This window comes from Dromaius novaehollandiae, chromosome 1 (genome assembly GCF_036370855.1).
Source record: "Dromaius novaehollandiae isolate bDroNov1 chromosome 1, bDroNov1.hap1, whole genome shotgun sequence".
Classification (NCBI taxonomy): Eukaryota; Metazoa; Chordata; class Aves; order Casuariiformes; family Dromaiidae; genus Dromaius; species Dromaius novaehollandiae.
The window spans coordinates 143,824,707-143,836,047 of record NC_088098.1 but is presented as its reverse complement, the minus strand read 5'-3'; the positions used below and the strand labels follow the sequence as shown (position 1 = coordinate 143,836,047).

Sequence of the window (11,341 nt, the reverse complement as noted above, 5' to 3'; positions counted from 1 at the left end):
TCATGCAAAACTCAGGTATTTTAAAGGAAAAGTTTATCATTAACTTAAAACATGGCATAGTTTTAAGTTATTAAGTTTACTACTACAGTGAAACTCTTTATTGCCTAAGGTTAGACTTGATAATTATTTGACTGTGAACTGCCGAGGAGGAAGAAAAATTACCATCAGTTTATGAACTGGTGACAGTGACTCACTCACTCACTTTCTACTTTTTCAGGTGGCAAAGTCCTACAAATGCTACAGCAGAGGTACAGACCTCTCATTAAAAGGAAGCAAAAATCTTCAGTTAGGTTCTAAATCACACACCGTGTGTCACTGAACTATTTATTATCCAGTGAATAATCAGTGTATACTTGTACGTGGAAGGCAGAAATTGGGATCTGGGAGAGATGCCTGTGTTACAAATATGCCTGAATACAGCTTAGCACGGTGGCGTTCATCACACCTTGCTTTCCATCTTGATCTCCAGAAGCAGCAGTAACAGTGCAGCCTGGGACGGAGAGCCCAGCCTCACCCATGCCCGTGCACCTGGGGCTGGAGCGCGTGAGGAACCAGCTCCCATGACAGTAAGTGTCCGCTGCAGGACGTGATATTGCCGTTAGAAAAGGAGTCCTACAAAAACAGGTCTCCCTGCTTAACATCCACCTTGCCACAGCGTGGAAATTCGCCAACGCCCCTGCTCTGCGGTGCACGAAGGAGTACACCCGCACCCTTCGGCTAGGGTCTAGCGCAGCATTACTTGCAAATACAGAAATAAGCCATCTCGCCGACAGCGCCAGGAAAAGAGGGTGGCTGGGGGCAGGAGCCAGAGCCTGCGGTTCCCGCGGCCGCCGCCCGCCCCGGCGCCCCAGCGCGCTCCGAGCGCAGCCTCCGCGAGGCAGCGCGCCCTCGCGCAGCGGCGGGAGCGGGGGAGCCCCGGAGGTGGCGCACGGCGCGGCGGGCCCCGCCCGGGGCGGCGGCGGGGAGGGCCCGGCGACTCCCGCCTCCCTCCGGCAGGGCTGCGGCGGGCAGCGAGGCGGACGTCGGCCTGGCGGGCGGAGCGGGCGATCATGCCGCGCCGCGGGCTCCTTCTCCTGCTTTGGCTCCTCTCTGTCCTGGCCCGAGTAGGAGGTGAGGCGGCCCCGCCGCGGGGTGTCTGGGCCCCGCCGGGCTGGGGGGTCCCCAGTGCTCGGGGGAGAAGGCGGCAGCGGCGACCCCCTCCCGCGGGCCCGGGGGCCGCGGGCGGCGGCGGGTCGGGGCGGGGAGGCAGCGCCGCCGCCCGCTGCCTCTTCTCCACTTTATTTTCGCGAAGTCGCAAAGTGTTCCCGGCCTCTCTGCGTGCCTCCCGCGCTGGAAGTGCCGGTTTTCAATTGCCCTGGCTCATTCGTTGTTGCTCCCCTAACTAACACCTTCTTTCGCAGGGGCATTTGGCTCGGGGTGGTTTTCTTGAAGTATATATAGCTGCGAGTTTCGGCGCGGCCGGGGAGCTCTGCTTCGGTTTGGCTTCCATTTTAGGAAAGAAAACACTGTTATGATAAATTTAGGGCAGCAGTTACTCATCAGAAAGTTCGCCTTCACGTGCCAGCCTTCTTTGTTTAGTATGGGGAAACCGCGGTGCAAAACACTCCAGCATATTTTCTGAGGGCTTTTTAGGGCTTTGGTATGTTATTATAGGTCAGTTTTCTTCAGCCTTGATCAGAACAGCGCCTATGTAATAGTGGATTTGTTTTAGTGTAAGGAAATGCACTGGGTGGAGGGTCTCCTTGTTTGGAGGAAAAGTAGTTCCCACTACTGCTTTTTTTTTTTTTTTTTTTTTCAGGACAAAGCTAATTGCTGGAGTCCTAAATTTGGAACGTGCAATGCAAACTCTCTGTTCTTGTTGGTGTAACTTCTCTCTTATTTCTAAGAAACACCTTTTTCTTTCTTTCTTTCTTTTTCTTTTCTTTTATTTTTTTTGCCATGTTAGTAAGTATTCTTAATGCTATGCCTAGGCAATTTTTTGTCAAGTACTTTGCAAAAGTGCCCTTTCAGCTCTTAAAACTGTGCATCTCTTCATTGTGGGAGAGAAGGAAAAAATACCAGTTCCTGGCTTTGACTGGAAGGTATAGATACTGTGGCATACCAGATAAGCAGTTTGGCTTCAGGCCTGTTTGAATGTAGTTATCCTGCTATGGCCTTTTTGCAGTCTTAATTGCTAGGTTGGCCAATCTGAACTCTTGGAAAAATAGTATAATTTTATAATAACCGACTGAAAAACTGACAGATGATTCATACTCCTATATTTGAGATATCATCTCACTACTTATTTTTGAAAACTTGCTCCTCTGTTTCTGTAAACAATCCTCACAGTCTTGGACAACAAGACCTTTGGGTGTGATGGTCTTAAGATATGGAGGTATTTGGTATCACCCAAAATTAGGCTTTCTGAACTTACTACTTACAATTTTTGTGGTGAATACCATCTGTCCAGTTTCTTCTTCATTGGAGGAAAAGTCTACAAAGTCATCCTTCAAGCTTTGTGTTTGGACTTCTGAAAAAAAAAGGATGCTAAATTTTTAAAAGCTAACTTTTAAAAAGCCAGTTAACTTACCTGACTAGTGGTTGATGACCATAATATGAACTAAGTAGATGAGTTATTAAGTTAAACACTTTTCTTTAAACAAAACGAAGAATTCAAGAACTGCTGAGAATGTCAGTCTGATGAGGGTAGGGCAGTTTAAGGCAGTTTCAAATTTGTGCTGCTGCAATCTTTGCTTAAAAGATAGGTAAAATCTGAATTACATATTTTGAAAGCTTAAATGTCACTGTTATTGGGCTGTCTGTAGTCTAAATTAACAACATTGCTCTAAAAATTAAGGATTTTACTCCACAGCTGTTGTGTAACTGGACTTGAACAGTGATTCAGCTTAATTTGGACTACTGGCTCTCACAATTAAAGCATGTATGTCTGTGGCCTTGTGAGTGATTTTTATTATCTTAGGCACTTCAAAACTGTGACAATGTTAAAACAATATGCAGAACATCATGAGGATTTGAGTGCGTTTTTAACCAATGGTGAAATTTGTTATTTGAGCTTGCGTAAAAGAGGAGCTTGCAGTTTTAACCTTGCAACTGGTATTTAACTATTTGCCAAGTATGAGCTCTGCAAGTCAGACTAGGCTAGAATTTAGGTGTCCATGGGGCTGAATCCAGAGGAAGGCTGTGAGTTTATACATTGTGGCTTGGGCTAGTCTAACAGCTTGTCACTGCTACGAGGAGGGATTTTCCCATTTCTCTTCTTTTGTGTTTGGTCTGGTGCCCACCAGACCCTGTACTCAGATGATTCAACCTAAGTCAGCAAATTACTAATTTGGTGCATTGAATCTCTTCTGCAGCGTCTGACGGATGTCAGAGCCAGCACAAGGGAGCGGCAGGACTGAACATCTGGGAATGGAAATGAGACTGGGGGGGGCAGAGGGGGGAGGGAGGGAAGGAGACTTCCTGCTCTGGCCCATGGTGAGTCATCAGATTGGCTCAGCCCCCTTAAATCTGCAACACCACCAATTTAGCCCAGGCATCTGTTTTTTTCAGAGCAGAATGAAAAAAATACTAGGTACCAGGTCTCCTCTACAGTGTATAGGAAGAGTTCAGCACCTCAGAAGAACTGAGGAAAAAAAAATCCACTGATGAGCAGCAAAAAATGGCGAGAGCTTGCACATAGACACAAAGCTCAAAGTTTCCCTTCTGTACTGCAGAAAGGCACAAAAAACTGTCTGTTTACTGCACATCTAGGGTCTGGGTTCAAGGGTACACACTTTAAGTATGCTCTGCAAGCATTGAATAGAGCTTGTTGGTTGAAACATAGTTTCCACGAGAAATAGTTGTGCCATTGAATAATAGGAAGTAAGCAAAATACTTGCCTGGGAGCTGAGGTTTCTGTGTTGTAAGATCTGTAGCCTAAGGTGAATTAAAGGTGGAGATCCCTGCTTCCTAAAAATGATGTAACTACATGGCTATGAGTAGAGGGAAAGAAACACCCATGCCACTAATTTCTTGTTGAGGCAAGTCAGTACTGAGAAAAGTTACTAGTTAGATGAGAGGTGGTTAAAGGAGCCTGTCTGTAATCTAGGAGTTAGAGATTTTAGCTGGAATAGGGAGGTAGAACAGGGACTCCTGGAGACCGACCTCTGCTTTGCAGGTTGTGGCATTGGTTGCCTTTTAAATCTGATTTAAAAAAAAAAGAAATAGCTTTCTTTAATTAAACATTTTTATAGTGGTGCTAGTGCACATATTTGGCAGCATGAACTTGAAAAATGCAGCACATGGTGTTTCATGCCTCTGTTTCCTCTAGTTTGAAATGGTCGGGATTTTATATGTGGTGTTATTCATATAAAATGGCCACTGCCCTGCTAGATCAAAATGACATCACTGCAACAAACTGCTATAGCTTTCTGTAGTTGCAATGATTTAACTTGGCAAGAGTTAAGCATGACTTAGCCTAGCCCAAGCCTGGCGGCTGTCCAGCCAAAACCAATTTCAGTGTTTTCCTGATGTTACTGTGGTGTGTGTGATAGGTTTGCCTGCACCAAAGGATTGTTTTAACTCTTGGCTTTCCTGAACCTCTCACTGCAGTAAATTTGTATTTTATCAGGTGACAATTGTGTTAGCGAAATGCTGCAATAACAGTAATCTGTATTAGTTAAGGTCATCTTGACAGGGGCAAGCACCTTCTTCTTAGTCATACTGCTTTTCCATGCCCTGGCACAGGAACCTACTCTTCAGAGTCTAGCAGAAGTGCGTGGAGAGAATGTCACAAGAAAAACAGTCTTGACTTGGGGAACTTCTAATTGGACTTACTGCCAGTTAACACAGCTATCTATTCCCTGATTCAGATATTGAGAAAACATAAATGATGAAACAGACACTCAGAAGTAAACACCTTTCCTTCTCCTTCCCCAGGCTCAGCTTAAGCCAAACACATATCTTCCTCCTCTTCTTAGCCTCACTTCCTTGATTTTTGCTGCTGGTTACACTCAAGTGTGTCCCAATTTCTACAGTGAGGTGACAGGCAGTGTGAGAGGTTGGGGTTCGTGTGTAATGGTTTCTTTCTGCTGCTCTTCTGTGCTTTTTACTGGTTTCCTTGTGCTGCTCCTTGCTTCTCAGTGTCCCTGCGCCATCACAGGTTGCCCGTGGGCTGCAGTCCCTCAAGGGTGTCCTCTCTGGCATGGAGTCTCTCCTTCTGAGAAAGCATCTCCAGCCACATGTCTCCTCAGCAGTCTCTCTCTCTTTCTCTCTGTGCCTACCAAACTGTCTCCTTGCTTGTCTCCTGCCCCCAATGGCTGCTGCTCCTTCTTAAATATGTTTTGAGTGGGGTACTCTGTGTGCTTCTCTGACTGGCTGAAGTTTTGGTGGGCGACAGGTTGTTTACATTGTTTTCAGAGCTGGCTGAATCTGGCTGCGGCTGACACAGGGCAAGTCCATGGCCTCCTCCCACACAGGTCACCACTGCAGCCCACTGCTACTGAAACTCTTGTCATTTATGCCTAACGCATCCCACTCCTCACCTCTGCAAAACATATATTTAAAAACTGGACTGGATATAAGTCCCTTATAAACCCTACTTTTAACATCATCCCAGTCTTAACATTCTTTGCAAACTTTCCCTGTTGTCTCCTCTGCAGGAAGGAAGGGGGTATTAAGGCAGTAAAAATGTGTAGGTACCCTTGCCTCTGGGAAACAATTACAGGGTTTAACATCACCCTGTGAACATACACCCATCACAAACTGTGTCTCTGCGATCTAGATGGGGTTAACATCATAGTAACTTGAACACTTACTACAAACTTCAGGCCTCATGTCTACAAACCACATAACATGTAGTTTATGAAGTAAAATGAGATTATTTGATTTATCACATGTAACAGGGTGCATTTCAGTATTCCCTTTTCAAAGGCCACCCAGTAAGTCAACACTACTCTTTGAGGTATAAGGACCCCTTCCTTAGGGATTTCAACTGTTGGAGAGGGAAGAGACACGAACTTGCTTCTCCATCCAAGTGTCCCCAGGGTTCACTGGTACTCTATCACTATATGTTTTTCTGCAGGGTTGCTATGACAGGTTCCAGGCTTTATTACCTTTCCAGGTGCTGGGGGATGATAGGGTATATGATACACCCACTGTCCTCCATGATCTTCTGTCCATTCTTGGACAGTTTTTCTGAAATGACTCCTGTTATCTGATTCTAGCCTAAGCTGCATTCTGTGGTGCCAGCAGATATATTTTCCTTCTAGGGTGCTACTTGCATTTGCTTTCCAAGAGAGGAAAGCTTGTAGCCACCCCAGTGATAGCTCTGCCTGTGTGAGAACATAGCACTTGCCAGTATTGCCAGAGGGAAAGGGGCCCTATCTATTTACCAGGCTTCTCCAAATACCCATTTCTCCCATCACACATACTATTTCATCATCCGTACTTTCTAGTGTGTTGTATTATTCCACAGATCTTACATTGCCTGTTTGCTTGTATTATGGCTTTCCATTCTACTCTGTCATATCCTCTCCTTTTTCATTCACAATCCTAAGTCCTAGTACGTAGGACAAGAATATGCTGAATATCCATTTTTTCCTGACATTTTTCAACATGTTTATGATACTACTGGATTCTCAATATTATCCCTGGCCTTCCTGCCAATCTTATGGCATGCTCCCTCCAGTATGGCACATACAGGTTGCTCCTTGATCAACAAGGTGTTCCACCAGGTAATCAGGAAGTACCAGAAGGGTGTTAGTAATTTTGCCTGCCATGAGAGTTTTCAGGCCTTAGCATCAATGATCACTTTTTGAGGGTCCCACCCCTTTGCTTGTAAACACACTCCGGCAGCCCAAGCAACTGCAGTCGGTTACCCCCTTCTTCCCAGTCCTTCCCACACAGGTATCTTGTTTGTGGGATCAGCAGGAGCAGGCCACTGCTCAGCATATCCATCCATTAGCACATCCCAAAGCCCTCCTTCTTTGCATAGGGCAGCGTTCACAAGCAGCACAGACTCCAAACTCCCCAGAGCTCAGATCATCTGAGTCAAAAGCTGTACCCTATTTGCTCCACCTTCCCAGCACTGCCACAGCCAATGTGGGGGTACCAGCTCTAAGTGTCCCCCATTTCTTTAATTTCACTGGGTGTTTACCTACTGGGAAGTAGCGCTCCCATCTTTGCAGGTCTGTTTAACCACTATAGCTGGTTAATCTGCCCAAGTCCTGAATTTCCACGACTGGGGTGGTTGAGGTGCCCCTCTGGGTGGTCATTTCTAGCCCCCTGGCTGCTCCTGCAGCAGCCTGACGCACTGCGTAGCTGGTTCAGCGCTGCTCCTGGCTGCTCGCCTCTGCCCAAGGCTCTGGCCTCCCTTTGGTGCTGAGCACTGCTTAACGCCTCTTTCTGCAGCCTGTTGCTCCCACAGACTGCCTGCTGACCCCCCAGCTCTCCTGAGGGGTCCCGGCCTCCCTCCCAGCACCCAGAGCAAGCACATGGTGAGCCCCAGCACAGCATCGCCCACTCCCTGTGGGGTCACAGCCCCTTGGCAGCCCCCTGGGCTGCTGCTGTTCTTGGATCCTGTACAGCAAGACAGCCCTGGGGCTGGAGCAGGACCCATCCCTGTTATTCCCCATCGCCTTCGCATCCAGCAAGGGCTCGCTGGGCCCCTTCATCTCTCCCCTGTTTACAGGCTGTTCACACCTCCCCCACACTACAGGCTCCCCACCGCCACCGCAGCAGCCACTGCAGCCTCCCAGCACCACCAGCACAGCTCTGCCGCGTTTCGCAGCCACCACCGCTGTTTCATCCCCGGCCGCGGCTGCTGCCCGCGTTCCCCACTGGCTCCCACTGTGGGCAAAACGGTCTCTGCTCAGGGAACTTCTACGTAATGTATCTTACTGCCAGCTAACGCAAACTTCTCCTTGTTGATTTGGGTATTGAGAAAAAGACCAAACGGAGCAAACACCTAAGTGAACACCTTTCCTCCCCCTTCCCCAGGCTCTGCTTAAGATAAATGCTCAGTCTTCCCCTCCTGGGGCTCATGTGCCCTCATTTTCGCCCGGTCCCTTGGGGGAGGCAGCAGGAGGTGGAGGCTGATGTGTAACGGCTCCTTGCTGCGGCTCCTCCGTGCTGCTTACTGTTTTTTCCTGGTTCCTTCTCGCTTCTCAGTGTCGTCCCCACCCCAGTGTGGGTCCCCTCGGCCTTGGGGTGTCCCCAGCCCAGCCATAGTCCCTCCCTCGGGGGGGCGTCATCATCCCCAGGCGCTGGGGCAGCTGCGCCAGCCTCGGAGCTGGCTGGAACCAGCTATGACCAGCATCGGGCGGCTCATGGCCGCCTGCCACAGCCGTGGCCCCTGCAGCCCAGCTGAGCCCCATACAGTGAAATAGCATTTCGACCACTGTATCTTATGGTTTGCCTGGTAGGCAGGTGTCTTGTTTGAGGTCTCTGTGTTACCCTAGAAAAGCAGTCATCGGCAGCATCAGCATTGATACATAGGCTTGGGGGTAATACTGCAAAAGTTGAGTGTTTGGAAGGTTCCTTGGTATTATAAGGATGGCTTTTAGTTTGCTTTTTTCATTAAAAAAAAATTGCTTTTTCTATATGCATGCAAGCTCCAGGCTAGGAAAGACTTCCCTACTTGCTGCCTGCAAGTCCGTTTTTCAGGTGTTGAAAATAAAGTTACCGCAGTGCACAAACTTCTTTTAAGCTGTTTTATTCTCTGTGTTTGGTGTTACTGGATAGCCTGGAAAAATAGCATCTAGAAGATTTTCCACAAAGAATTCCAAAAAGTCCTACGACAGATTCCCGTGACGCTCCCAAGAACCTAGTTTTTTGTGGTGTAACTGTCTGTTTATAATGGTTTTTGCAAATATGCAGTTGTTCCTTTAAAATATGTAGTTCATATCTCAAATGCAGAAATCATTTTAGCATGTCTGGGGAAAAGACCATTTAAAGTGCACTTAAAAAGAAAACTAATTTAAATTTAAGTCAGGTCTCATCAGAAAATACTGGCTGTATAACAAATCTTGTTTTTGTTTTCTTCATGCAGATTTCCGTCATCTGTGAACATATACTATAAACATTAAAGATATAGCACCCTTTACTTTTAAAAGGAAAAGCTATTGAGTCAAGTAACTGAATTAACTGTAGATGTTAATTCAAGTCTACCTTTCTTATAGCTCGAGTCATGTAAGACTCCTGTTGTATCTCTTGATTCTTAGAAATTTTTCTCAAGAAATGGTATTCAGAAGGGGTGTGTGTAAAACACCTTCAAGACTGATCTGACTTTGAGCCAAAGAGTTTTAGTCAAGGTAAAAATGAACATTATATATTTTTTTGATAATCCCAGTTGTTGTTTGGTCAGCTAAATGTTATGTATTGGCACTGCAAATTAATCTTTTCATAGAACAGAAGTTCTGCTTTGATTGAACTCCTATAGCTTTCATGGATAAAACTCAATCTTCTCAGATTTTAACTGTAAAATTGTATGCTAAATCTCTTTTGCTTAACCACACAAAATGTTGATTGCATCTTTTCTGTTTGTGAAGAAATCCAGTATTTTAAAGGAAAAATAAGGAAGTGAGAAATTTGTTCAACTCTGGTATTTCCATGAGAGCAAATTCTGCAAGTCTGATCGTATTCTGCAATATTGGTAGCGTCACTAGATTAAAGATGTCTACTACAAAAATACTATACTCTGAACCTTTTGTATCTGGAAAAAAATGAAGTTGCAGTATTTAAATTTCCATTTTACCATCACCTATGGCAAATCACCACCCTATGATTTGGAATAAAATACTGATCGTGTGTAAAGAGGGGAGGGGATGGTGGTGACAGTAGTGGAGTGATGTGGTGTGTTAAAAATAAGTGAGGCAAAGGGTATTGGCTGAGATACAGTTTTTATTAGACCTGATGCTATTGTTGGACAAAACAGCTGTGGGAGCACTTAAGTCCTCATTAAAACTGAAAATGAGAAGTATCATGATAAGGTTTGGAGGAAGAGTTTAGGGAAGCCTATATAAAAACCTTTTGTGTAGGGTTGTCTTTTTCTATATTCTATCTTTATCTTTCAGTCTTATGTTTCTTCCCTTACCTCCAGCTATACATGCCTGTTTGCGTTCTCTCAGAAATTTCTGCCTGCTTCATTGCTTCTCAACACATTCTTGAGGCTAATCATTTTGTGATTGCATCCCAAATTCGTTACATATTTCAGCAACTCTTCCCTGCCCTCACCCTCCCCAAGTGTTTCAAGTAGTCATGCAGACATGACATCTTTGGATCAGAGCTGGCCATGTTTGTGTCTTCCCCAGCAGCTTTGCAGTCTGATTTATAACTCTCTGCCCCCCTTTTTACAAAAACTTCCAGCTTTTCTTTTTGGTCCTTTTGCCTTCCAGAAGGGCCAGCTCTTTTATTGTGCATATTAAGCAGAGATGTGGTGACTTTTTGTCCCCAAAACTTTAGTCAAGGGCTGTGATTGTGAAACTTGTGGCTGTAGTGTGCTGACAACTTCTTTGCAGGCAAACCTTTCTGATTCTGTCTCCTTCTTCCTCCCCTTTCCTGACTTCTTCCACTCCCTCCCCTCAAATGTTGCTACTACATCCTTGTCACTTTCTCCACTGCCAGTCCTATCCCCAGGCATGGCTTTCAGTCTTCAGCATGCAACTGTCACCTGTCCTAGGGACACTTCTTCTATCCAGTCCCATTGCTTTCCTGTGTTGTTCTACAAAATGAGTAAATTTACAGTGTAAGCTGAAGTCTAGTGTATGTAATGGCTACCTGCAAGCGATAACACCAGAATATAAAATCTAATTTGTGTTAAAAATATAGAAACAGAGTGGAGATGTGAAACTATTTTACACACAGAGTGGACATTGAGAGTTCTTGATAAATGTTTTTGTCTAAATATAGCAGAATGGAAGTACTTTCTTGAAGGTGCACTTGAACTAGAAATCCTGAAGGCTTCAGTGTGAGTGCATTCCATATGTTTTATTAAACAGATGAACACATCAGACCCACTGTATCTCAAGATTGTGGTCTTAGTACAGAAGAAAAGATGCATCTTGTTCCTCAAATAACAATGAAGGATGGAAAGTAACAATCAAGCATTTTTTTAAGGGGGAAAGGGGGGAATCTACATCTGATGAAGACCATATGCCAGGTCTGTGACCTGCTATACATCTGTGGTTGCCACTTAGCTGGATTGTAACTAGTTTGTTTCGTTTATCTGCCTGTTTTGGGTAACTAAAACTAGCACATTGGCTGTGTGCATGCAGTATCCCTGTGTATATGGTGTCCTTCAGAAATTTTAAGTGCTGATTCTGTGTACACGTTACAATACTAGTTGAAGTAGAGAAATGAGCCT

At 45.5% G+C, this 11,341-nt stretch overlaps 1 protein-coding gene across 3 annotated transcripts in view; it reads left to right on the top strand.

Moving 5' to 3' along the window:
- Window positions 1-848: 848 nt before the first annotated feature.
- CD99 (CD99 molecule (Xg blood group)) overlaps window positions 849-11,341 on the top strand; it is a 31,694-nt gene continuing 21,201 nt past the window's right edge. Inside the window, exon 1 of one of the 3 annotated variants that reach the window (XM_064501150.1) lies at window positions 849-1,110. In XM_064501150.1, coding sequence (XP_064357220.1) covers window positions 1,050-1,110 — 61 coding nt within the window. In that variant the 5' untranslated portion in view covers window positions 849-1,049. The remainder of the gene's footprint in view (window positions 1,111-11,341) is intronic. The other 2 variants (XM_064501158.1, XM_064501147.1) reach the window with 2 other exon arrangements.